The sequence below is a fragment of the Cottoperca gobio genome, chromosome 3 (genome assembly GCF_900634415.1).
Source record: "Cottoperca gobio chromosome 3, fCotGob3.1, whole genome shotgun sequence".
Taxonomy (NCBI): Eukaryota; Metazoa; Chordata; class Actinopteri; order Perciformes; family Bovichtidae; genus Cottoperca; species Cottoperca gobio.
Genome location: NC_041357.1, coordinates 25,880,888 through 25,907,739, shown reverse-complemented (window position 1 = coordinate 25,907,739; position 26,852 = coordinate 25,880,888). Strand labels below are relative to the sequence as shown.

At 42.1% G+C, this 26,852-nt stretch overlaps 3 protein-coding genes across 4 annotated transcripts in view; 2 read left to right on the top strand and 1 right to left on the bottom strand.

Moving 5' to 3' along the window:
* The window catches only part of LOC115025090 (ras-specific guanine nucleotide-releasing factor 1-like), a 29,094-nt gene extending 22,283 nt beyond the window's left edge, over window positions 1-6,811 (top strand). The window contains exons 17-27 of the mRNA XM_029457146.1: window positions 1,096-1,266; window positions 1,732-1,838; window positions 2,135-2,247; window positions 2,416-2,476; window positions 2,644-2,750; window positions 2,882-2,966; window positions 3,062-3,259; window positions 3,749-3,828; window positions 3,926-4,043; window positions 4,134-4,202; window positions 4,564-6,811. Of these exons, the coding sequence (XP_029313006.1) occupies window positions 1,096-1,266; window positions 1,732-1,838; window positions 2,135-2,247; window positions 2,416-2,476; window positions 2,644-2,750; window positions 2,882-2,966; window positions 3,062-3,259; window positions 3,749-3,828; window positions 3,926-4,043; window positions 4,134-4,202; window positions 4,564-4,656 (1,202 nt within the window). The 3' untranslated portion in view covers window positions 4,657-6,811. The remainder of the gene's footprint in view (window positions 1-1,095; window positions 1,267-1,731; window positions 1,839-2,134; window positions 2,248-2,415; window positions 2,477-2,643; window positions 2,751-2,881; window positions 2,967-3,061; window positions 3,260-3,748; window positions 3,829-3,925; window positions 4,044-4,133; window positions 4,203-4,563) is intronic.
* A 135-nt stretch (window positions 6,812-6,946) lies between these two features.
* On the top strand, window positions 6,947-11,760 carry LOC115025119 (pro-cathepsin H-like). 2 transcript variants are annotated; one of them, XM_029457215.1, is made up of 12 exons: window positions 6,947-7,065; window positions 7,613-7,644; window positions 7,771-7,876; window positions 8,015-8,085; window positions 8,182-8,286; window positions 8,746-8,832; window positions 9,045-9,100; window positions 9,184-9,265; window positions 9,351-9,419; window positions 9,600-9,706; window positions 10,926-11,054; window positions 11,194-11,760. In XM_029457215.1, exons 1-12 carry the CDS (start codon window positions 6,993-6,995, stop codon window positions 11,267-11,269), a joined length of 993 nt encoding a protein of 330 aa, XP_029313075.1. In that variant the 5' UTR covers window positions 6,947-6,992; the 3' UTR covers window positions 11,270-11,760. The 2 variants fall into 2 exon arrangements, with proteins under 2 accessions (XP_029313075.1, XP_029313080.1); XM_029457220.1 differs by having other exon boundaries at window positions 6,951-7,065; window positions 7,616-7,644.
* Window positions 11,761-14,964: 3,204 nt separating this feature from the next.
* Window positions 14,965-26,852, bottom strand: part of LOC115004760 (FERM domain-containing protein 5-like) — a 61,622-nt gene continuing 49,734 nt past the window's right edge. The window contains 10 exon segments of the mRNA XM_029426436.1: window positions 14,965-18,440; window positions 18,442-18,524; window positions 20,692-20,798; window positions 20,944-21,012; window positions 21,162-21,236; window positions 21,332-21,423; window positions 21,713-21,776; window positions 22,444-22,532; window positions 22,746-22,833; window positions 25,363-25,486. Coding sequence (XP_029282296.1) covers window positions 17,937-18,440; window positions 18,442-18,524; window positions 20,692-20,798; window positions 20,944-21,012; window positions 21,162-21,236; window positions 21,332-21,423; window positions 21,713-21,776; window positions 22,444-22,532; window positions 22,746-22,833; window positions 25,363-25,486 — 1,295 coding nt within the window. The 3' untranslated portion in view covers window positions 14,965-17,936.

Below are 26,852 nucleotides of genomic sequence, written 5' to 3'. Positions count from 1 at the left end.
CGAGCTGGGGTGAATGGTTTGACCATGGCCGTGCTGATCCATTCACAGCACTGTAGGCCAGCACCAGAGTCTTGAAGCAGATTCAACGTATTGTTAATAAGTGAACAGATTTTCTACAGCTGGACAGAGCAAAGCTAGCTGTTTTTCCTTGTCTCCAGTCTTCGTGCTAAGCTAAGCTAACCGGCTGCTGGCGGTAGTTCATATTCATCAGACATGACTATGAGTGAGCAGCTAAACAATTTAAATAATGTCCATAAACTGAATTTTACAAAGTACCTTAGATAGTTTGACTTAATGTTAAAACGTGTCAACAGAGCAGGGGAACTTGCAGTTGTTGAGAATAGTAGCAAAAGGTACATTTTAGGTCCTAATCACATTTTCAGTAGGTGTCATAACATAGTGTGATTGTCAGATTGTGCATGTGAGGAGTGTGAAGAGGTTGAGATAAGAAGAGAAATCACAGAGTTAAATAAAGCCTGCTGCAGTGGACTGTATAACAAACTTTTTTTTTCAGAAAATGACAAGTGTAACAGAGCCAAATAAGGTCTTGATAAAAAACCACCCACAGCCTCCTGGCCCTCCCCATACCGCACAGAGAGGGAGCATTCCACCCCGTAGGTAGTCAGGCACAATTCATCCCCAGTGTGTTCTCTTCCCACGGTGCTGGATACAAGGGAAGCCAGTGCCTTGTGTGAGTAGGTGGAAGGAAACCTTGTACCTTAGCAACGATGTGCATGTTCTTCTATACCGCCCCCGGCTTAACGGAGGAAGGCAGGGAGGAAGGGAGGGAGGCAGACACAGTGGAGTGTACACCGTCACAAGCTGCAGGACACACTGTGCGTCTGTTTTAGCTCTCTGTTGCCCTCCGCTGGTCAACAGCTTAGTTTGATTATACACAAATAGTGTATCCGCAGCACTTCCCAGAAGGAATCAAATCACTTTTAATCACGATGAGCCTCCACGCAGCCTGACCCTGTCAGACGCTTGGAATGAAAGGGTTGTAATATTGAAGAAATGTTCTCAAGTATCCTTTAACCTTTTGATAAACAATAGTCTTTAATGGGTTTTATCTCTGTTTTGTTGGCCTCCTTGTAGAGTTTTCTCTGTTTTCCTTCAACAATGGGATGGTGGTGTCATCTTGCCGGGAGCTGGACAATAACCGCAGTGCCCTTTCTGCCGCCTCGGCCTTCGCCATCGCCACCGCTGGTGCCAATGAAGGCACACCAACCAAGGAGAAGTACCGTCGTATGTCGCTGGCCAGCACAGGTCAGTCACATTAGAGGATGCTACTTCGACCAATAGAGAGGCTTGCTGAGAACTATTATGGAAATTAAAAGTAAGCTAATAGATAGATTTAAAATCTAGTATGTTCACTACAAGAACTGTTCATTTCTGGTTGGATTATTTAGCCATATAGTAACATAAATACGCAACAGTATGAGCAGTTTTATGCCTCATGTCCACCAGGGGGCCTCCAAACAAATTGGAAATGTGAAGTTCTCTGTTCATTGTCTGCCATCATTTAAACATCTGTTTAAAGCTTGAATGAAAAGTCGACTGTAAAGCACTTGAGTGTCCGCTTACCGTGATATGTTTCTCCACATCAGCTCCCTAATGCTGCCAGTATCAGTATCACGTATAGTGCCGTATGTAACATTAAATATGACTCTTGCTATGGCATTTTACTTATGGAATTCAGTTTGTATGTGACTTTGTTAAACGTGGTTCCAGGTTTCCCTACAGACCAGAGGAATGGAGACAAGGAGTTTGTTATCAGGAGAGCTGCCACAAACAGAGTCCTGAATGTGCTGCGTCACTGGGTCTCCAAACACTCGCAGGTGCAGTTCACTTCTCCTCCCAACACTTTATAACTGGTGAAATGCAAATCCTGTACTTAAGTACAACTGTGAGGTACTTGTACTTTACTTAAGTATTTTTATTTTATCTTTCTTTATACTTCACTATATTTTGGAAGCCAACATTGTACTTTTTACTCCCCTGCTGAGACCTGAAAGAAAAAAGGCAGAAAATAAAACAGCTGAAATTAGGCAGATCTTTACCTTATTGCTAGAAGATCTGAGTACTTCTTCCAACGCTGTTCTGTAGTGACGGTTGTTCCTGTGTTGGTCCTCAGGACTTTGAGCTGAACACTGAGCTGAAGATGCGGGTAATTAGCTTCCTGGAGGAGGTGATGCATGACCCAGAGCTCCTGACACAGGAAAGAAAGGCAGCTGCCAACATCATCAGGTTGGTGTTCTGTTGTCATCGCTACAGTCATTTATGACACATCTGTTTGTCACCACCCTGTAGAAAAAAGTATTTCTGATGTCAGATACAGCACATCACAGGTCCTGGTGGAGCTACACAAAATATCAAAGGACAGAAATGACGGCACGTTTCTCTCTCTGCATGTAGGACTCTCACTCAGGAGGATCCCGGAGACAACCAGGTCACACTGGAAGAGATCACACAGATGGTGAGAGAAATATAAAACATAAAACAACCTCTTACTTCTTGAAATGACTGCTCGTACTGTAGAAATGATCTGTGCTGTAGTTGTGATAATGTGTGTGTGTGTGTGTGTGTGTGTGTGTGTGTGTGTGTGTGTGTGTGTGTGTGTGTGTGTGTGTGTGTGTGTGTCAGGCCATGGAGGACAGTAAGACTGAGCCCTTTGATAGCCACTCTGCCCTGGAGATAGCTGAGCAGCTCACACTGCTGGACCACCTGGTCTTCAAGGTCATCCCATACGAGTGAGTACACACACAAAAGCAAACGCACAAACACGGGCACTTGGTATATACACGATGACGAGGATAAAGGCTGAGTGGGAAGGTGAAGGGGAAGCACACACAGTGAATGTTGCCATATCTTTTTTCTTCAGGGAGTTCTTCGGACAAGGCTGGATGAAGAACGACAAGAACGAGAGAACTCCCTACATTATGAAAACAACCAAGCATTTCAACGATGTATGTGTTTACGCTGGAATAAAACGATGAATGTGTATTATAGACAGACAGACATTATCAGCACCGTGTATTTTTATCTCTTTTTTTTTTGTCAGATCAGCAACAGGATCGCCACAGAGATCCTGCAGTGGGACGATGTCAACATGCGAGTGGGGGTGATCGAGAAATGGGTGGCAGTGGCTGACATCTGTCGCTGCCTCCACAACTACAACGCCATGCTGGAGATCACATCCTCCCTCAACCGCAGCTCCGTCTTCCGCCTCAAGAAGACCTGGCTCAAAGTCTCCAAGCAGGTATCGGACATTTCAGACATTTAAAAGGAAAAGTTTGCCACTTATTTGCTCTCCATACCTCTCTCATGTCCACTCTTGGCTTTCTTGGGGCAGTGACTTCCTGGAGTTTTGTCGTCACTGTGAGGACAACCAGTGGAAACTCCAGGAAGTGACTTCTCCCAGCTTTTTATACAAGTTAAACAAACCAGATATAACTTATAACTATAACTTATAACTGAGCTTCAGAGGTGCTGGTAGGTAGATGTTTGTTGCCCCCTGGCTGTGGCTTTATATTTAACGTACACACAAGAAAATTGTATCGACCTTCAGGCTTTTCTCCTCCAAAGTTCTGTCATTTTTTATTTTACAACTTGAAAAATGAAACAAAGTGAATGTAAGACAACATCCTCTACGAGAGGCTGATCGTGGCACTTTCGAATAGCATTGAGAAGATTTCAGTTAGATGTTTGGCTGCTGGTAATAACAGTTTCACATCGATCCATTTTCTAGACAAAGACTGTGATCGACAAGTTACAGAAGCTGGTGTCTTCAGAGGGACGATTCAAAAACCTGAGAGAAGCTCTGAAGAAGTAAGCATCTAAAGCTCACACATTGTGGTGTAGGACTTGTATTCCTCTTTATGTTTGTGTACTATGTCACTATATCTGACCATGTTCTTGTGCTCAGCTGTGACCCTCCCTGTGTTCCCTACCTGGGAATGTACCTGACTGACCTAGCCTTCATCGAGGAGGGAACGCCCAACTACACCGAGGACAGCCTGGTTAACTTCTCCAAGATGAGGATGGTAAAGAACACCAGCGTGCCGAAGGACACACAACAACATGCACTTTATATTGTTTCTGTCTTACATTGTTCTCATTTCATTTGTCTCCAGATATCTCACATCATCAGAGAAATACGGCAATTTCAGCAAACGGCTTACAAGATTGATTATCAACCAAAGGTGACGTTATTTTACGTCTGTGTAGTTTTAATGTGTGACTTTGATTATGTGTAAGAGGGTTGATCAGTATTGCAATATTATTTTAGTTTTCCTAATAGATTCAGTATTTATCAGTACTAATCAAGGTTAAATAATTGTAAAAATAATTTCTATAATTTGCTATTTAATCTGAATAAAGTGGCGATATTAAAATATACTAGCCACAAACTACAGGGAATAATGTGTGTCTTTGATTCGTAGTCCCTGATTGTCTATGAAGAACAATACATGTAATCACATGTATTTACGTTTGTTCCAAATATGTATTTCATCTTGAGAAACTCATTTTAAGTTTTTTTTCCTGTGGTCATTATTGATTTAGGTTGCAAAGTACTTGCTGGACAGCAGTTCAGCGCTGGATGAGGACAGCCTGTATGACGCGTCTCTGAGAATCGAGCCCAAAACTTTATCATGAAGAGGATCGCTCTCTCGCAACACTCATATGGATCAACTTTCAAGTTAATGTGCAAAACAATTACACAGAAGCAGTCGTTGGCAATGCAAATCTCAGGCTCCCTCCAACAACGCTCATTAAATATGTATAAAAAGAAGTTTAAAAAATGGGGTTCTAAAACATGAAGTAAGTTCAAATATAGGGATAAAATATAACACGTATAAAATACTTCTGAATTTGCGGTAGACAGTTATTGCAATATGAATAAACTAATGTAAACAGGGGTATGCATAATGAGAAGTAATATACAGGCACATACAGAGATGTTAACAGGTCATTCAAAGTATACAAAAGGTAAATGCACAATAGTGATGAGGCCAAGAGTTCAAATGTCTCACGGCCTGTGGGATGAAGCTGAGCCTGAGGGTGCGGGACCGTTGGGGTCTCTGATTGTCCTGTTGGCCTTCTTCCTGCACCGCTGGGTGGACTTCCTCCATCGGCGGCATCTCCGTCCTGAGCAGTTTGCACCACCCTCTGTGATGCTTTACGGTTGAGGGCGGTGCAACTGCCACACCAGGCGGTGATGCGGCCAGTGAAGAGGAGTGTACAGGAACGATATATATCATAATGTACATATACTATTATTTGTATTAGACACAGTAGGCTGTGCCCTTCTAGTATGTGCTCCCCAATGGACTCGTTGTGTATAATCGTTATTAGAGACTGAGTAGAAGCCCAGAGAGGTTTTATTTATATAGTTACAGAGTATTTATATGTTATTTCTTGTCTTGAATACCATTTTATGATAAAGTTATTTTCAACCACAGAATAAACAGCTGAGAGAGTATACAGAGAAGATATTTAGTCACATTATCTCATTCATGAGAGATGATGGTCACACGTGACACATGATGATAAACTCCCACTTTCTGCTCAGATGTTAAAGACATGCTTATCCACTCGCTGCATGATCATTAATTCAAAGTTGTGTAATCCTTAAAATCAGTCCTTGTTGATTTAAATCCAATGCAGGACTGGCGGACTACGCCACTAACACTGAAAACTACTAATTATTGAATGTACATATGTGGAATGATTGCAGAAAGAACAAATCGGGTTCGATTCAAAAAAGAAACAAACCTTTAAAACATTAAGGACTTGAATTTAAAAACTTTTCCTCTCAGAGAAATACAGAGGGTGAAAAGTGGGACTGCTGGGGTGGCTAAAGTTGAATCATGTGCTCTGATGTTTTATGTAGCCACTGAATGACAAAGACAAGAGTCAAACTGAGACAAGATTACCTGCTGACTTCTGATCGAGCTGAGACACGTGTTTCCGTTTGGAGAGATGGGTTTTTATGCTTAGCTTATTATCACCTTATTCCCCTGGTGGGCAACATGATGTATATACAGTATAAGCACCGGGCAGTGTATGTAGCAGATGTAACCAATATTGAGCCACTTCAGGAAGTTAAATTCCCAGCTTCTACACTCAGACAGTAGTTTTTATGGTTAATCCTCTTTGGCCAGTGCATTATGGTTTTGCCTTAATCATGAAATGGATTACATACCACAAAAGTATGTAAACTATTTTGTTCTACAATTTGCCAATGAAGCAGACATATTTGCTGTGTACAATATTGTGTACAGGCAGTACTGATGCATTTCCTAACGTGCAATGTGTTAAAAAAAACATATCCCTCGAAATGTGTTATCCTTATGATCGTTCAACTCTGTAATAACCTTTCTGTGTATGATACTTTAAAGCAAATGTTGAAAACAACTTATAAGTGTAACACATTCTGTATCCTGTCTATTCCAATGTGTTAGCAGGAACTATACAGTAGTTATATTGTGCTTATTCTTGGAATATTTATAGGTATTTTTTACAGGCTTTGTATAGAAAAACACCTAAAGCTTAAGTGGCAGGCATGTACTACTTTCACGTGTTCAAATCTATATCTAGAACAGTATGTGTACTGTATTTAAGCCCACCCTTGCACATGAATCTTTATCCTCTAACAGGCACATCAAATGTTTGCAGTGAGCAATACCCAGTGGTATGAGAATTATCTTTCAGTCTATTTCAACAGCTTGAGTAGTATTTCCAGTTTTGTATAAAAGTGTATTCTTTCCTGATTACCTCTTGTTAATAAATCTATTCTTTCTCAGGGGGAGAAGTGTCTTCAAGGCTGTCACGTTTGTTTTACACTGTGAACTAAGCTAGCTAGCTAGCCCAGACACTTTACTGGCGGGGAAGATGAAAGGAGGGGGACAAGAAGAAGGGGGTGTTACCTTAAAAAGAATCCGACTAGCGTGACTCTCCTTTTACAGCTCGTTGGAGTCTAAGGAGAAAATATGGAGCTCCGTGTTTGGCTTATCTCCACCGTTTTTAGTTTAGTTAATTTAACACCGTTAATTTTACCCGAAGGTAAGTTATCCCTCTTGATATTTCACATTTGTATTTTATTTATTATTTTCTATTTTGTTTGTTGTAAAAACATTACATTAGTACATTAGCAAAAATGTATTAAAAGTGCTCATAATGGAGAAAATGGCCTATGCTAGCGTATTATACTATGGCTATTATTGGATAAACCTTATTATTACTAATGCATTAATGTATAATTTTACTGTTATAAGCCTACTTGTTGCGCTATTTTCAACTATTTAATAAACGGTTTGGAAACTAACTCTTACATTTCATTATATTTAATAAAATTATTACATGTTTTGTGTGTAATTAGAATCTGTAAAGTAGCTTAAGTGAGAACAGCTGTCAGATAAATGCAGTGGAGTGAACATTAATAATATAGTATAGATCTATATAGAAGCATTTTTTATTTATTTTTATGAGTGAATGTACTGAGTTACATTTCCCTAATCACAAATGACTTCAGGACTAAACTTTGAAGCTTAAAATGTTGATAATTAGGCTGCTTTATTAACTTTAACGTCTTCATTCTGTGTCCTATCAGAAGAATATCCATTCAAACAATGGATGTCACAGGTACGTACATAATAACAAAGTCACTGAACATTTATACTCCACTTATCTGAACGTTTTGATAATTAAAATTGAAATGCATTTTCTTTCCTGTGTATATGCTGTTACATTTCTCTTTCTCACGTGCAGCACAACAAAAGTTACGACACTGAGGAGTACTACAACCGCCTCCACATATTCATTGAGAATAAGAGGGAAATTGATCATCATAATGCTGGGAATCACTCGTTCACAAGTACAGTAGTTCTGCACTATTAATGTGTAATGTATAGATTATTACCTCGCTGTCAGCTCTCTTTTAAAACATGTAACATGTCATACGGTTATAAAAAAGAATGCATGTTCTCACAATGTTGTTCATTTTCAAATCTAGTGAGCCTGAATCAGTTTTCAGACATGAAATTTGAGGAATTCAGGAAATTATTCCTTTTGACAGAGCCTCAGGTATGACACATTTTTACAACGCAACACACCGATGCAGCTGCTGCTTTCAGACATATAGTTTTGAATGTAATCTCTTGATTTGGGTCTCTTGTGTAGAACTGCTCAGCTACTACAGGGGGTCATGTCAGCAGGGCTGGTCCTTTTCCCGAGTTTGTGGACTGGAGGAAGAACGGCAACGTTGTGACTCCTGTGAAGAACCAGGTATCCTGTAATATAGTGCAGAAATAACACCACAATCTAGAGGGAGAATCAGGACGACAAGGATCTGGAAACGGATATTTATCATGGGATATGCATTATTAACTTCGCTGCTAATTTATAGTAGAAAATGGAGTCGAGTTACAGCAAATCCTCAAAAGCTTTACATCATTTGACAGTTTGTGTGAAGCAAAACTTCATCAATAGCCATTGTGATTGCTGTATTATGCAGGACTTTGATTTCAATGTTAGGACTGATGCTTATGCTTCATTAACAAGTATAGTTGGCACGTTTATCAAACATATAGTTACATTATTTATTTATGTGCCTTGACTGAAGTGACCAAAAAGGGAATTTTCTATGACTTAGACCGAGAAACAGAAGACACTATTCAACTGTGAGCAGAGTGCCTCTTTAACATGAGTGTTTAACAAGTTGTTTAAATCTTATTGTGTCTTCAGGGTCAATGTGGAAGCTGTTGGACCTTCTCTACTACTGGCTGTTTGGAGTCAGTGAATGCTATCGCTACCGGGAAGCTAATACCTCTGGTGAGATTACTCAACTCATTCATCTAATATATCTATATAATATAATATATAGTTTCCCCAAACTACTGCATCTATCAAAATAACTATCTCTTTAACCACATTACTCACATTCAGGCTATAATATGTTGTCTTGTTTTGATAATTGATTAGAACGGGTGATATTAGTACAGCATTATTGCTCTGTATAAAAATAATAATGCTTTCTGTTCAAGTCTGAGCAGCAGCTGATAGACTGTGCCCAAGACTTCAACAATCATGGATGCATGGGGTGAGTAACATGATGTTTGTGTCAGAAGTTGTTTTATTGCCTTCCACCTATTTAACAACGTATTTAACACTGGTTTGTTTCAGTGGCCTCCCCAGCCAGGCATTTGAGTACATCAAATACAACAATGGCCTCATGACGGAGGAGGATTACCCCTACAAAGGCCTTGTAGGACTTTTCTGGACTTTTTTTATTTATCTTTTTAATGTAAAATCAATTCTCAATGCATGAACTCTTCTCCTCCCTCTCGTAGGACGACACTTGCCGGTTTGAACCTGCACTTGCAGCTGTTTTCGTCCTGGATGTTGTCAACATAACAAGTGTGAGTGAAAAGCTAAAAAGCAGCTGTTTAGATGGAAGCAAATGAGTTTATATATCTGTGTGACTTTGTGCCACTGAATACGGACAGTTACATTCTGATATCATTTTCCTTGCACTATAATAACTTTACCTACTAATCGCATTTTTGTGTTAACATTGTAGCACGTTTGTCTTTCCACAGTATGATGAGAAGGCCATGGTCGATGCTGTGGCCCGGCTCAACCCGGTTTCCTTCGGCTTTGAGGTCACGGCTGATTTCATGTCCTACAAAGAAGGTGTTTACACCAGGTGAGCGAAGTATATTCTGTGTGTGGCCGTGTTGTTTCTGTCCATTATGCACTATGGGAATATTTCTAATACAATAATGGGATTTTTGTGTAGTAATCCACCAGCACAGAAGGTATTTAATCATGAAAGAGGATTATGGAACTAACAAGGCTACGAGTGAAATGTGCACAATCGTAGTGGATGGCTGTCGGCAGGATGTGGCAGAAATCCGCTTGCACTTTAGAGCATAACACATATTTTAGGTCTTTTGTTGGACTTAGTGCTGCGGTACCACTTTGACCAGCTGTTTGCTTCAACGCTGGTGTCAGACCAGTGCAGTGACGAGAATAAAAGTGTTTTATCTACGGCTGCAACCAAACATTATTTTCTTGATTAATTGTTTTGGTCCATGAAATATCAGAAAATAGTAATAATAATAATAATATGTTTTATTTGTATAGCACCTTTCATACAAGAATTGCAGCCCAAAGTGCTTCACAGCTAAAACATAAAGGTGATTATTGTAGTGTAAATGCTCTGTCTAATCTTGTACTAAAGATTAGACAGAGCGTTTACACTACAATAATCACAGTGTTGATGTAAATGAGTGTGTGCTTTAAAATGATAGTATAAAATAGCATTGGAAATCATGCCTAGTTTCCGTATCTGTGCCGTACTTAACGACCCTCCTGCCGGGAAACCACATTCATCACACCGTTCTTATAAATGTGTAAAAGTAAAAGTGAACAATGTCCATCCCAGCATTTCAAAGTCTCGTTCTGTTATTCCAAACCCCAAATATACTCAGTGTAATATGAGATAAACCAAAGAAAATCAGGAATCATCTATTTTGAGAGGCTGAAAACAGCGTTTTCTGCAGATCTTGCACGATTAATCGATTATCAAAATATTTGGCGCTTATGTTTCTGTCGACTAATAAGGAGCGCTTCATACGTTGACCACTGTGACGGTCTGATGGCTCGTTTGTTACGGTGCCTACAGTTATGAGTCCTCGTGATTCACTTTCTTTCCTCTCCATCAGAACGGTGCTAATATTAGCCTGTGCTCCTCTGTTTCATGCCTCGGTCTGGAACAGGCATGAAAAGATCTACAGAAACTAGAAAACACACAGCTCTGCATAGACAGGTTGTGATATGACATTGAAGGAGGACAGCGGCCCACTCGCCCTACAAGAAACATGTACTTTATTGATCTGAAAGTATCAGTGTTGTCTGTTTAGCACCCAGTGTAAGAACACAGCAGACATGGTGAATCATGCAGTCCTGGCTGTGGGTTACGGCGCTGAAGAGAACGGCACGCCATATTGGATTGTGAAGAACTCTTGGGGCCCAGACTGGGGCATGGACGGGTAAATATAGTCTGAGTGTGTGTGTGTGTGTGTGTGTGTGTGTGTGTGTATGTGTGTGTGTGTGTGTGTGCGTGTGCGATGAGTTGTAACAGCTTCAAGTGATTATGGATATAATTTTTTATTTTTTTTATTCCATCAGATACTTTTTGATCGAGCGAGAAAAAAACATGTGCGGACTGGCGACATGTTCTTCCTACCCTCTACCTTCAGTTTGAGGAGTAACATGGCGGCAATAAAGTGGAAGAAACAACGTGCATGGGACGTTGACGTGATGGGACGTCGGTGCTTTTAAGTACAAGTCTAAAATTTCAAACTGTTACAAAAATTAAATATTTGTTTGTCACACAATGAACATTACTGTGTGGTGCATTTGTTTTTCTATTGAGGTAACGATGTGTGCTTGTTTTCATTTATCATCTGTGTCTTCTGTTTCATAGTGTGGTGGTTTGTGGAAATCTTTGAGACAATTATTAAGAAATCTCTTCAGACCAATCACGTCATGTTATGGCAGAGGGTCTTGGATTTCATTTGTCCTCTTTATGGCTTCATTAAGAAAACATCAAATGTGTATCAGGCTGCTTTTCTGACCACCCAGATGAACAAACGTGAGAGAAAGTCATGCACAAAAGGCTCATTAAGAATCATCTGTCAGTTTATTTCCATTTGTTTTTATAATAAACAGTTTTCCCCTTACGTCCTCACCTTACCTCATGGCTCGTTTATATATAATTATATTATATCCTTTATTACTGATGTCCTTTTTCTCTGTTTGCACGTGAGGTGTGTGTATCTACTGAGGAGACTATTTATATTTCAACTCGGCACGGGACAATGCTGGCAGTGTGTGTGAGTCTATTGTTTAATGTTTAAACGTTACTTCTGGGCCTGTTATTCATGTTGTATTGTTGTATGTTCAGTCCAGCTTGTCGTCCAGCTGCAGGCCCAGATATTTGTCCTGACCACCTCCACGTCGACCCCCTCGATGGACACAGGTTGCAGGTGTGGCCTGATCCTTTGGAAGTCTACCACCATCTCCTTGGTCTTGGAGGTGTTCAGCTGCAGATGGTTCGACTTGGACCACCTCACAAAGTCCTCCACCAGGCTCCTGTACTCCCCCTCTTGTCCATTCCTGACACAGCCGACGATCACAGAGTCATCTGAGTATTTCTGCATGTGGCAGAGCTCAGAGTTGTGCTGGAAGTCAGAGGTGTAGATGGTGAACAAGACAGGGGAGAGTACCGTGCCCTGTGGCGCTCCAGTGCTGCTGACCACAGTGTCGGACGTGCAGCCTTTCAGCCTGACGTCCTGTGGTCTCTCTGTGAGGTAGTCCGTGATCCATCTCACCAGATATGAGTCCACCCTCATGGACGCTGGATGGTGTTAAAGGCGCTGGAGAAATCAAAAAACATAATTCTCACCACGCCACTCCCCTTGTCCAGATGAGAGTAAGCCCTGTGTAGCAGATAGAGGATGGAGTCATCCACGCCCACCTTCGCCCGGTATGTGAACTGCAGAGGATCTTGTGCATGGTGGACCTGGGGTCTGAGGGGATGGAGCAACATGATGGTCTTCATCGTGTGAAGTCAGTGCAAGTCATCTGGTTCCCTAGGGTGTTTCTTTTTGGGGACAGGGATGAGACATGAAGTCTTCCAGAGAACTGGCACCCTCCCCAGCCGCAAGCTCAGGTTGAACATACACTGAAGGGGCTCCCCGAGTTCAGCAGAACAGGCCTTTAGCATCCTTGGACACACTCCGTCCGGGCCAGCTGCTTTACTGGGTCTCTTCAGCTCTCTGCTCACCTGATCTTTGGTGATGGTGGGGGGGAGGGGTGTTACATTATCCATGGGGAGGAGGGGGGTTGCAAAGTCCCTGGAGGCAGCCTGGGTGTCGGTGTTGTGAGGGAAGGGGCGGGGGTGTGTAGGGAGGTGCTGGGTGGGCAGCTCCTGGCTGCAACAGCTGGGCTATCAAACTCACAGCGTCCCCTTCTGTTGTGCTGCTGCCCTTCTTCTTGCATCCTGTGATGGTTTTCATGCCGTCCCAGACCTCCCTCATGTTGTTGTCCCGCAGCTTCTGCTCTACTTTCCTTGTATATTCCTCCTTTGCCTCTCTCAGTTGAACCTGGAGCTCCCCCTGCACGCGCTTCAGCTCTTCCCGGTCTCCCTCCTTGAATGCCCTCTTCTTCCTGTTAAGGATGTCCTTGACATTGCTGGTGATCCAGGTTTAATTGTTAGGGAAGCAGCGTACAGTTTTTTATGGGAACCACAACATCCATACAGAAGTTCAGGTAGTCAGTGATACAGTGCGACACCCCCTCAATGTCCTCACCATGTGGCTCTTGCAGGACGCTCCAGTCAGTAGACTCAAAACAGTCTCTCAGAGCCTCCTCTGCCTCCGGAGAACACTTCCTAAAGGAACGTGTGGTTGTAGGTTGTGTATTGTGGTTTCAGCAGCACTAGGTTGTGATCAGACTTCCCCAGTGGGGGAAGGGGGGTGGCAGTGTAAGCACCCTTTACATCAGCATACGGAGGTCTAATGTCCTGTTCTTATTATTATTATCTTTCAGTCTGCTATTGCCTTCATCTGCCAGAAGGTGGTGACATTATCACTTGCTCTTGCGGCAAGAGGATGAGATGTCAATCAAATCGTAAGGCTGCCCATTGGCTGTTGGCAGCAGAGAACAGCCCCTTATTTTGATGACGTCGAAGACTAACCAATGAGCTGCTAGGAGACTGTTTTACAACACAGAGGTGAGTGGTGAGTTTTAACGTTACTCAACATGTAACATTTAACATTATCCAAGAGCTACATTAAGATAATTAGTAAGGTAGACACCAACAAGCACGTTAAGGTGTAAGTGTGTTATGAGTTTCACTAAAGGTTGTGTGGAAGAGTTGAATTATTTTCTAGTTAATTGTTAATAATGCTCACCTTGTAGGAAAAGACCCCTGAGGATCTCAACGCCCCAAGTACTCACCTGAATCTGCTAAAACACCCAACATGAAAAGGGTCAGAGACACCTGAGAAACACATATAATCATTAATATTGCATAAGAGGTGTTATTGTTTTCGTGTCTGTTAATATGCCTACATTTTGTTAATAGAAAACAACACATTGACTTTTTCTCAGGGCTGTATCTGTACTTTGCTGTGTTCCCCCAGCCCTCTCCAAGCTGTCAGGCCTCGCTGCAGAGAAGCATCTCCGCAGCGAGGTGCTGCCACTGCCAGCCTTCATGGAGGAGATGGTGCGTTTCTCCTCACGTGCACCGATTGGTTTACGCCAAACGCAGCGTTTAGTATCAGTTTTGCTCCAAACACAGATTTACAGTTGTAATATTGTTTCCTCTTTTTAATGAGTGTAATTACTGAACTCTAGAGGATATTCAGATCCTTAAAAATAATCTTGACTTCCCCTGATTCAAACATTTAAATAACTTTATTTCAGATTTGTCGATTTTGTTGTCTTGATCTTAATTGCCAGGATGTTTAGGAACCAGATGTTGGACCTTTTTTTAGAGTTAGAGGTGCGTTTAAATACAATTATATGTTAAATGCTTTATTTAAACTTCAATTTAATTAAGGCCACTTTGAGATTAGCGTTAGTTTTCTGTTAATCAATTAGAAAAGTCCTAAATACATCCAGCGTGATAAGATGTGAAAATAAAAAGCTTTGACATGTTCGTGCAAATAGAAGAAAGTTGACACTTTTACACAAAATATTTGAGAGTGAATGCTTCATTTTCAGCAGCGGTATCATTGTCAACTTAAGATGGCAGCATTGTGCCAAAAGTGTGTGTGTGTGCATGTGTGTGTGTGTGTGTGTGTGCTGAAAAACTTCCGAAGGTGCTGATTTTGTTTTTGCTGTTGACGGTTTATTTCCTCTGAGAAAGATTGAACTTGTAGCTGCACTCGCTGCCAGATGTCAAGAATAGATGTTTATTCATAAATAAATTAAACCAGTGATTGGAAATGAGCTTGTTTGGAGGTAATAAATGCAGAATACATGCTTACAGAGACATTTCCATGTGCAGGAACATGGTACAGGAAGGAAGCGTACAGTAAAACCTTATTCCTGTTTACATGAGTCAGTAAAATGAACACAAGAGTTGCCAGTCAATGGAACCGTCGTCCCCCTTTGTCACTTCAAGTGATTTTTAAACAGATTTAAGCAATACAAATGAAATAAAAAAATCTATATATTAAACTGCATTGCAAAAAGAAATATTCAGGTAGTTGACTACGCTACTTCTGCTGTTTTTAAATCGGCTAAAAATACAAACCGCTCCATTTCCATTCCGGTAAAACCGGCTCAGAGTCGAGTAAAAATGTGTCTTCTGTCCGGTGTGCAGTTCAGATCCTCAAACTTTCACAAGAACACTTGCATCTACTCTTGTTTCTCTAAAATGAGTGAAGGAAGAGCAGCGATTAGGCAACAATCCAAACAGGATTCACATGAGAACGTGGTTCCCGTCACACATGCATCTACAGGCTGTTCACCTTCTGAGGGGTTTCAAAAGACATTTTCAATGACTAGCAGTATACGTTTGCAGTTTATGGTTATTAATATTCATTACACTATCTGTTATATTTATTGCTCAATTTATGTTAAGTTTTCCGTACACGTGAACATAAAATGAGACTTTTAAAAAGGAAGTAAAAATACATGTTCCGCCCTCGTCTGACCTTTCACCTTAACACAAACAACCGGCGAGCACCGTCTGAGTTAAAGCAAACACACAAGTTACAACGTGAGGGCTATGAAACATAAATGTGTCCGTCAATATGTCTGCCTAACTCATCCAAAACACAAAACTGTTAATACTTATTCACCTACTTTTCCCTAATTGTATGTCATGTACTGTACAGAAACAAACCCCAACATTTAAAGCCATGTGTTTAACACTACAGGGATTTTGTGTTAACTTTCAACCTGTCGATTTTCTTTTTTTTTGTGAATATTAATACGGTAACTTTCCAAACTGCCTGGAGTCTGAACATCCTAAACCCCTCAGTATCCTAAACCATTCCTCTTGTTGCATAAATAAAACATTTTCTTTTAGTTAAACCTGCTAGTAATAATCACCACTGACACACGGCATGTACACCTACACACATCCTAATCAACCACTCGTAGGCTTGTTGAAAGGACCAATAGTTAACTAACTGTATGGATTTTAAATGATGCTGTCTATTGCTGTGGGCTGTAAAGACACACTGCAGGCTAACCTGTGAAATAACACGTACGTAATAAGGCTGGAGAAGAAGAGCAGACTATCAGAGTTTCCATCTGTTGATGCAAAACGGACAAATATCAGACAACAGAGGTTTCTTTGGTAGGTGCGATGATGGAGAGTGCAGTAAACACAACTTATCTTACGCTCTGTTGTAAGCAGGGCTGAAAACTATACATCCGTTGTAAAAAATAATGCTTCAGGTCAATTAAAAGTCACCGTGAGAAAATATCCGCGTGTTAAACGAGACATCAGTTTGTACAAAAAATGGAAACGTGATTTAAATGTATTCAGGCTTTACAGATGAACACAGCAAAACAACATGATGACCCTCACTCCACGTGGACACGAGCCCTCTTGACCGTACACTGTGGGGGGGGAGGGGGGGAAAGCACTAATTCTTGCACTTTACAAACATGAAACAATGTCAAATGTCCCTTAATGTAAAGGATCTTGTTCTCTTATTTTTATATTAACAGTATTGCACATCAAGATAAACTCCTTCTACAGAGTGAGGGAGTAACTAACCAAACACTTCACTATCACTACAGCGCTATCCCATCACCGTTACAACTACTGTAAAAGTAACTACGGCAGCTGTTCCTCACACACACACACACACACACACACACACACACACACACACACACACACACACACAAAGTTGATTGTAGCTATTAGAATTATTTGGCTGCTATTTTATAAAATCGGTAAACCTTCCATTACTTACGTATATCCTTAAAGTTTATCTGTTACTTATAGTCGTTGGACGATAAAACGTTATTGGTGTTCCAGTGGCTGGACAGAAATGGTCATGTGATCACACCGTTAATGGACGTCTGACCACAAAATAAATATCATTCAATTCATCTATCAGAGCAGCACCGACATCAGTCCTGGGTCAAATAGCTACTGCAAGTAATTCCTCATTTATTTTCCTATTATGTCCCGCAAATTTCCACATATGGCTAAAACAAATTATAATATTTGCAAATATTATTTGACTCAGGACTGATCTACATTCAGTAAGTGCAGCTTAGTCTTCCATTTCTCACTTTCTCTAACCTCCAGATACAACTCAAAACAGCAGCTTTTAATATAGCAGTGAACATAATAACTTGTATCATCATGAATGTTGTTGTTGGCTTTAAAATATGAAAATGAGATGAGCTCGACTGGCTCCCATCTCTTCTCTACACACTGTACGCAGGATACACAACACACACCCCAACACGTTAGGTCATTCTGTCTTACAATAATGTTGCAAGATATAAATTAATACAAAAATAAAGGCAACTATTATCCGTGGTTGAATGAGTGAAGTCTGTCAGACTTGCTTGTCCTTTTCCAGTGTTTAAAATTAAACCCTGTTACTGTGGCTTTGTGTAAAAATAAAATACCTTGAAATGACCTGAATTTCCAAAGTAAAATGTGATTTCCGCTCCTCGCAGTGATGGTCGAATATAATAAACAAGGCTCTTCAGGGGACAGTCCTTGGCTTGTGACAGGAACTCCTTCCTGGGAGAAGCGGAGTTGATATTGGGATTAGGGCTGCCGTCCTTTTCCTTTCCCCTCCTCCCACTCTCTCCTCACCTGTCTGTATGTGTCCCGTCTCCACGAGCGGAGGACCGTATTGTGTCTTTCAGTCTCTGCTTCACTTGCTGATGAGGAAACCTCCCATCCATCGTAACTTACAGGCGAACCAGCGCCGCAGAGGGCAGAAGTATTCAAAGTGGAACTGCTGGAATTCAGGTGTCTTGCGAATGTCTCTCAGGAAGGCAATGTCCAGGTCTGACTCTGTCAGCATGATGAGCAGCAGCAGCAGGACGAACAGCAGACCGATGGTCACCAGGAACAGACGCAACACGCTCAGGATGAACTTGTTCAGCTCCTGTACGTCGCTCGGTGGTGCCGGCCCGCTCCTGACCATACGCAGTGCTCTCCTGCCGGAGGAAAACTCTGCGGCGTGACCCTCCTTCGACGCGCCTGCCTCTGACTCCTTCTCGTCTAAGCTGCGGGAAGAACCGTTGAGGTGACGAGCCAAAGGCATCTCCATCCCGTGTTCGGCCACAGGTGTAGGCAGCATGCTGTCTGAGGGGCTGTAGGCCTCGTCGGAGATGACCGCCGACGTGCTCGCCTCGCTGCCGTCCACCATACGGCGGCCGAGAAGACATGAAGGAATCGCCATGGGAGACGGAGCGCACAGGCGTGGAGTGGGCGCTGTCTCGAAGGGACTCCAGACCTGAAAACACACCGCAGAGGAAGGCAGGTCATACGTCAGACATGTGTAATAACTGGGAGGTGTTGTTGTACGTGTCTGTGATGTGTGTGTGTGTGTGTGTGTGTGTGTGTGTGTGTGTGTGTGTGTGTGTGACTTAGGGGAAATTCACTTCAACTCACTCGATCCTCATGTTCTCTGCAAGCTCCATAATGACAACTTTTAAATTCATATCCACCGAATTATACTTCAACAACATTTGATCAGCGGTGTCGAACTCAGAGTTCATGAACCACATGCCTCTGTCGTCCAGTGGCATTAGACCCTTTGGGGTCTTATGTTGGACACCCCTAATGAGATCATTCTATAATTTGATGCCATATTCATTTAGGTTTCGGCATCAGAGAAACATAAGAGTATCACCCGGAAATATTTGGCTCATTGTTCAAACACTATTCTTCAAGGAAAGTCGTCCAACATGAACCCACAAGAAGAACCACAAAAAGGCAGCACACCATAATTCTGCAAGACGAAAGCATTGCCGCTTTTTACCTGCACAGTTGGCTGGCGGGTTGCAGCCATACTGCTGGGGTGGGACAGCTAGCCTGGAAGGAGTCCTTGAGCTCTGTCTTGACCCAGGACCAGAGCCGGAGGTGGAAGAACCCCCAGGGAGGGCAGGGAGGAGCGGTAGGACCCCCAGAACTTTGCCCATAAGCCTGGGTCCCAGAGACAGCACGCGCACGTTCACATCTCGATAACAATGGTTAACCATGCGCAAGTGAACGTTCACCTTGGTCCTGATCCGGATCAGACACTTCACCATGGTTCAAGGAGAGAGAGAAAGCCCACCTGACAAGTTGCTGCTCTACTTATTGTCTTTAGTCTCTCTGCTCTTGAAACGGCCTCTCCTCGCTCTATCTTCCTGCTGTCTGTCTTTGTCTCCAACTGCGGCCGGCTAGCGAAGCAGCCCTCCCTTCTCCACAGTAAGCTCCCACATGCTGGCAGGCAGGTTGACAGCGGTAGATAAATGGAAAGACAGAGAGTGAAAGACAAGGCCCAGGAATGTGGCTCACTTGTGGCACAGTGCGCCGCGTCCCTCCCTGCCGTGACACACATGGCATGGCCCCTGACAGCAGGAGCTATTTCAGGCTGAGATATTGTTACCAGTGGAAATGTCAGCGCAGACAGAGCAACGAGACAACACACAGGGGGTTTGTTTCAGTGTCGCAACACAGGGGTGCAATGTCAGAGCCCGCTCTTGATGTCAATGACAAGAGGGGGGGGGGGGCTGCTTTGATAAAAATACCTTTTTATTCTCTGCTATAAGTTTATTTAGCTTTTGCAAGGCTTTTCAACTGAGAGCAAACACACTCACAGTGGCAGCACTGGCGAAAGGTTAATATGCTGTTGGAGGAAAGATGGGACAGTAAGTGCCCTTTATAAAGTGACAGGAGTAATGTCTGATGTCACAATAATGCCTGAGGCCACTGCTCGAGGATCGTGTGTGTGTGTGTGTGTGTGTGTGTGTGTGTGTGTGTGTGTGTGTGTGTGTGTGTGTGTGTGATAAATATCCCACAAAGAATGAGTGACACTCACCAGTGGGGGATTCTTCACACAGCAGGATAAGCAGGATATAAATATGTGTATGTGTGTGTGTGTGTGTGTGTGTGTGTGTGTGTGTGTGTGTGTGTGTGTACTAAAATAGTGTGAGAGCCTTAAAAAACGACCCCGGAAACTTTGAGCCAACGGTGTGTAATCCATAGCGAGTGATTCCCATCCAAACTGTACCCCAGGAATAGCGCAAGTAAAAAATAGAAATAGAAATGAGATTTGTTTATGAATACATCACATATTGAGTCACGCTGTGAAACCTCCACCAGAGTAGAGAAGTCTTAATAGTTAGCTAAGAGTGGTGAATAGACAATAGTTAGATCAAAGTCATGGATTAAAATAGCTACAAGTATTGGAGAGATGGAGATTGGAGAGAATACACTTGTAATATGATGGGTGGTGATGGGTGGTGTTGGATAAAGGGTTACTTAAGTTCATCTGACAGGGCTGTGGGGAACCACTGCTCTAAGAGACGTGTGGGGAGGTGGCCTCTTGTTGTCAGAGATCATGAGGACTCACACCTGTGACCTCTAGTCAGCCAAAGTATATACATTTCTCTATTCTTCTGAGTGTGTTTTACCCTCCATGATGGAGATGTGCACAGCTCTCCGCCGGGTCCTGGGCACACTGGTCAAACGAGGGCCGTGGGTGATGGATGGACAGCTCCTACTTGGCACCATGCCAGCCCTGGACAAAAAACACCACCCATATGCACACATGACATAAACAGAAAATGCATAAATCATTGTTAACCCTCATTCCAGCTCATTTTGGTTCTAGAGGCAATGCTTTCTATATTATATTTTAGATTTTTTTATTTAAGGATTCTGACCTGTGTATCTCGGGAGGGTCTCTCTTAATTTTGGCACTTTGTTCCATCACCTCTTTTGCAACCTTTCCACTGAGGAAACATTTTTAAAAAAACGAGATTTTATACAAATTATGAGCCCTGCAACACTGCCAAGTCTGTTCTTAATATGTAAATACTTAATATTCATAATCAGTTCATCTATAAAGAGTATTACAAACACTGTGTGAGCAGCTCCATACCTGTATCTAAAGCGACTACCCTTGAAGAAGAGATTACTACTGGACACAGTGCGGACTTGACTCGACTTTTCCAACCTGTGAGGAAATGAAAAAGAAAAAAAACATGAATGAACAGAATAATAAACATTTCGTCCTTTGTGCAGTTTTGTGTTTCAGGTCTTGTGACTCACTTGTAGAAGGCCTGATTCTCCACACCACACTTCCACAGATGCTTACAGGCCTCAGGTGTAGGTGCAAAGTATGTCAGTATGATCTTCTTATCCTGTAACACAGCACAGCAACTCATACAATCAATATATATATATATGAATCATACTTCAACCAGACTCCTCGTGGTGATATTCAATGTCATCATCTGAAGGAGACATTTCCTGTCAGATTAACTGAGCTCTTTATGACTATATCAATCAAAGCACACACTTTATTAACCACCTCTCACACAGCGGCTTCACTATTACACCTGTGTCCCCATGCATAAAACAAGGCCACACTTATTTTACTCCCTGAGCTCCACAGGCTAGTTGGAAAGTTTTAATAATGCATGTACATACCTCCATCTGATTTGCATAAACGTGGAATGTCTTTGCTTCAAACTTGAGTTTGGTCACCTCCTCCCTGAGTTTGACAAAAGGACAGACAGACACAGAGGGAAAGGATGACATGGAAACAGAATAAGAGAAGGAAGAGAGACGACCAAACAACAGAACAAAGACAGAGATGGAGGCAGAGAGACAGAGAGAGAAGGGAGAGACAGAAATGGATTAAGGCGTTTAAATATTAATTGAGGCTGGAGGCAAATCATTACGGCCAACAGTTTCATTTCAGCGTTGAAAAGTCTCAACACGTTGATTCCAATCACAGAAAATGTGATTGTTAGCGAGCGGCTTCACGGCTGGTGGACTCAGCTGTCCTGCAAAGGTTACTAATATCCTCTCGTACGGATCACTGGTTACTCCTGGTCCACTCCTTGAACTTATGATATGTTGAACTACTATATATTACATTCTATGGTGTATTGTATCATTACGTTTCATTCCTGTAGGATTAAGAATCTAAATCTAGAAGACAATGAAACAAATATTTGGAACAACAGCGTAGTAGTTTGGATTCAGATTAATAAAATGTTTCTTTACACACACACACACATCTACAAAGTCTTGCTGTGGGTATGCATTACATTACATTACAGTTCATGCACATACACGAACGCTGTGGCTTTTAATTTAAAAGATGGGTTATTATCTAGCATCATGTCCAGTTTGAACTGTTCATCTGTACTCACCATTTGAGGAAATGAACCCTCCTGTTTCCTTGCAGCACAGTGAATCCAAAAGGAGTAAAAGCCAGAAAAGCTGGGTTGCCGGACACATCCTGCACATAAACCCATGTTTTTTATTTTGTAGAATCAGAACTTTAATTCACAGTGAAATTATATCTTCTTGTAAATGCCCTATATTGTAAAAAACAAAAAAGGGAAACTTCAACATACAAAAGTACTCAATGCATCAAATTGTACATTAAGCACAGACCCATAAAAAGCAGAAGCTCATACATTCTAGAATAAATGTGTTTTGTAAAGTCCACCTTGCATGGATGAGGGTCCACTCCATACGTCTCCAGCATCTGAGCCTTCTGGAGGAAGTTGAGCTCTGACGCTTCAGGAATCTGACCTCTGGTAAAAACAGAACAATAAGTCAGTTAACTGGCTTCTGTCACAACAAACTGTCAACTCTTACTGTGTTTGACCTTCATTCTACTTCATCATCATTTCACTGAAGGTTTCGGCAATTTATTTATATAAATGAGCTAAAACCGAAGTGTTTACTGTGTCAAACTGAATTATTTCCCTTTCACTCATACCGTTTTTAATTCTGCCAGCATTGTGATCATTTTTCCTGAAAATGCTTCCAGGTACAGCTTTTTCCTGTGCTGTCCTGTGCATTTGACTGCTCAAAACTGCTGTCAAACAACCTATAGAGGGCAGTGTAGGATCAAGCAGTTTCCTGTGCCCACCTGGGTGTACACTAACCCGTCAAGCATGCAGGATGACAAGGTTCCTGTGTGTACCTGCTGTGACACGGGGCTGTGACCTTGGCATGCACTGTCTGGCTGTCTTCCACTTCAAGGCCGAGAAGGCAAAGCAACGTTAACTGAACCTGACTGAGCACTGCGAAATCACATCAGTCCCCGGGCAGAACACTGCAACTATGGGAGCATTAATAACTACCATTCTGAAGAAATGAAATACAAAAGGTGGACAGCCTTTGCCAACAAGAGCTGTAGTAGTGCTGATGATACAGTACCACTCACACACTATGTCAGGGGTCGGGAACCTATGGCTCTCAAGCCATATATAGCTCTTTCGATGACGCCATATGACTTGCAGACAATTTTGAGCTCTGTTTCGTGAAGGGCGGGGATTCGCTCCCGACACAAACACACGTGTGCACACACCTACAGTCAGAGACAGAGCGGAGGAAAGGAGAGGAGTGAACAAAACAAAATATCCACACACGCACCTCGGACAGTATGGCTCACAAGGAAATACATTTACAAATATTTGGCGTTTATGGCTCTCCCAGTCAAAAAGGTTCCCGACCCCTGCACAATGTAGACGAATGAGACATCCCCACCTCAGACCTGTCCACCACATGGGTCATCACCGGCTGTGTGTTGGAGCGAGAATAACATCCAACACCCGCACCTTTACAACTGACCTTTTACTGCCAAAAGGATGGACCATGCCAGCAGCCAGACATTCTCCCAAAGTGCTCAAAGAGAGCACATACTTGGAAAAGGATCAAGAAACATCCCGCAAGAAGAAGTGTCAACAACAGACTAGGTCAAGCTGCCTTTTCTTTGCACTACTTCTGAAATCTGACCCCTGGAAGCTAAATTGTGTGAACTGTTCCCAGACTCTTTGAACTACCAGCACCACCAAGGGGAAGAAACCATTCACCAGACCATTAATGGTTGTCTGAGCATCAGGCTTCTTGTCACTTATGTCCAAAAGGCAAAATAATGTAGCCGGGAGGATGCTGGTCCTTCAACAGACAGGCATGTGTAGCGGTCGCAGTCAGGACTGAACTTGCTCGTGAACATTTCAGTGCCTTGTTTAGCAGAAGTAGGTAATTCTACAGAGCCTGTGTGAAGGCAAAGTGTGTTAAACAACACTACCGAACAGAAACCAGCAACCAAACAAACAGAAGTGAGTAGCTTTGACATTTCAAATCTATAGCTCTGCATATTTGATTTACTGGCGGATGTGTTCTGAATGTGAGATTTTGAACATTTTCAGAATGTACTTTGTTGCACTAAAACGAAGGGAAACATTTGAAGTTGTTGTTATTTATAGGTTATTATGCTCTGATTTTACTGGTCCGGCCCACTTGAGATCAAATTGTGCTGCATGTGGCCCCTGAACGAAAATGAGTTTGACACCCCTGCTGTATACAAAGCAAAAGCGAAGCCTTACAGTCACTACCATGCAGTGGTGTAGAGCCCCGAATCTCAGGTGAGGCTTTAAGAGCAAAAGACTAAGGCTCAATTGCAATAGCAAAGAGCAACAGAGACAAGGGACATCCTTGGTGTGTCCCTCTGGAAAAGTAAAACAAAAGTATCTTTGTGAAGGTAAGTCGAACACCTTCTCCAGCGCCGAGGACACAACTACTTCTGGAGGGAGAAGCGGGTTTTATCGTATGAATGATGTCTAAAGGTTTCCTTATATTGGTGAACACATGTCGACCTCTAATGAAGCCCGTCTGGTGGGGCGGTAAGATCCAGAATCAGTGGGTTTGATACCGTTGATTGTGTGAGTGACAGGAACTTGTTTTCTAACGTTTCATTAAAACTCTTTAACACAATTGGGGCTAATTTCTCTGGACCTGGCGCCTTACCATTAAGATCTGACGGCTGTGACTACGTCTTGTTGTAGAGGCAGAGGATGTGGATATGTGAGTCATACATCTGTGTTCGTTGCAGAGAGAAATTGATTGTAAACCAATCCTTTTTGTTGTTGTTGTGTGGATGGATCCGAGGCATATTTTTCCTATCAAGCGTAAATATTGTTTCTGACCTATGAATGTAAGATGCTCTATAAGAGTTCAGTGTTAGGCGTGTCGCCGTGATGCACTGCACTGTGGCTGCTGTGGGAGTGAAGGATTACGCAGGTACACAGGGACTTGCAGAAGTGTCACCTTACATCAGTTCAGTCTTGTGGATGTCAGCAATCCGCCGCTCCAACTTCTCTGAGTGCTTGGGGAAGAACTGGAATTTGGAGCTGTAACCCTCTGGGTGTTTCCCGGGGTCGTGGTCGCCAATTTCAGCTGGTTAATGGGGAACGAAGACACGGCAAAGGAAAAAAGGTTAACTTCCATGTTTGATGATGACATTTTAATCCATTGTTGTAAATTTCAAATGCAATTGCCTTTCCAAACGTCATCGATGGCTGCGAGTACTAGAAGTACGAAACGTAACAACACATCAACATAATATATGAATACATAAAGTGTTGACATATTTTCTGCAACGATCAAATAATGATGGTGGAGCAGATTATTCATAGATTGAGTAAAAACTATAACTGCAATCATGAAGATTAAATTCTCATATCAAACATATTTGTCATACGAAACATGATCTCTTCTTATGTAATTGTTTTGTATTCAGTTACTTCAACAAGGGCATTTTGCCCGTTTTAGTGTTTTAATGTGGTTGTCGAGAACAAAGCCCATCAAGCAAGAACAAGAATTAAAAGATTTTGAATACACTCGAGCACAAAAGGGGCACACACAGAAACTTTTTGCAAAATGTAACCTTGACTCCATGCAGCACTTGGCATCAGTTGGCATGTCTGTATTATCCAAAAAACACCTGCCAGTGTTTTCTGCGTGGCTGTGGCCAGCTTCAGCAGCCGAGTTTACAAACCACTGACATCCGTTTACAGATGGTGGGGGAACTACACGGACAGTTTGGGTACATGTCGGCTCTCTGGGGAGCTTTGCACTGCTCTGGCAGCATTCATGTTGAAAAATGCATTTTCGACAGCCAAAAACACACCGGTTTATATGTGTAACAGACATTATGGATTCACATTTCCTGAAATGGTGACAGTGTTGAAGAGTGCTTATATAATAAGCCAGAGACACCTGGGGAAGAAATGCTTTACAGAAAGTGAAGGCTCAGACAGCCACTTATTTGGCCAAGCAAAGTGATAGACTGAGCAGTTGGAAGCCAAAAATAAGAACTTAAGAACATAATACAATACTAAATGTAAAACTGCCAACAGTTAGCCAGTGCTAAAGAGTTCACCAGATTATGTCATGTGAAGAGAGATGGAGAGATAGATAGATGGAGAGATAGATAGATGGATGGATGGATGGATGGATAGATGGATGGATAGAGAGATAGAGAGATAGAGAGATAGATGGATGGATGGATGGCTAGATGGATGGATGGATAGATGGATAGAGAGATAGAGAGATAGATGGATGGATGGATGGATAGATGGATAGATGGATAGATGGATGGATGGATGGATAGATGGATAGATGGATAGATGGATAGATGGATGGATGGATGGAGAGATAGAGAGATAGAGAGATAGATGGATAGATGGATAGATGGATAGAGAGATAGATAGATAGATAGATAGAGAGATAGAGAGATAGATGGATAGATGGATAGATGGAT

Coding starts and splice junctions, on each gene's coding strand:
- LOC115025119 (XM_029457215.1), top strand. CDS start 6,993: ATGGAGCTCCGTGTTTGGCTTATCTCCACCGTTTTTAGTTTAGTTAAT. Junction 8,287..8,745: donor TGACTCCTGTGAAGAACCAG/GTATCCTGTAAT, acceptor TTGTGTCTTCAG/GGTCAATGTGGAAGCTGTTG. Junction 9,266..9,350: donor ATTACCCCTACAAAGGCCTT/GTAGGACTTTTC, acceptor TCCCTCTCGTAG/GACGACACTTGCCGGTTTGA.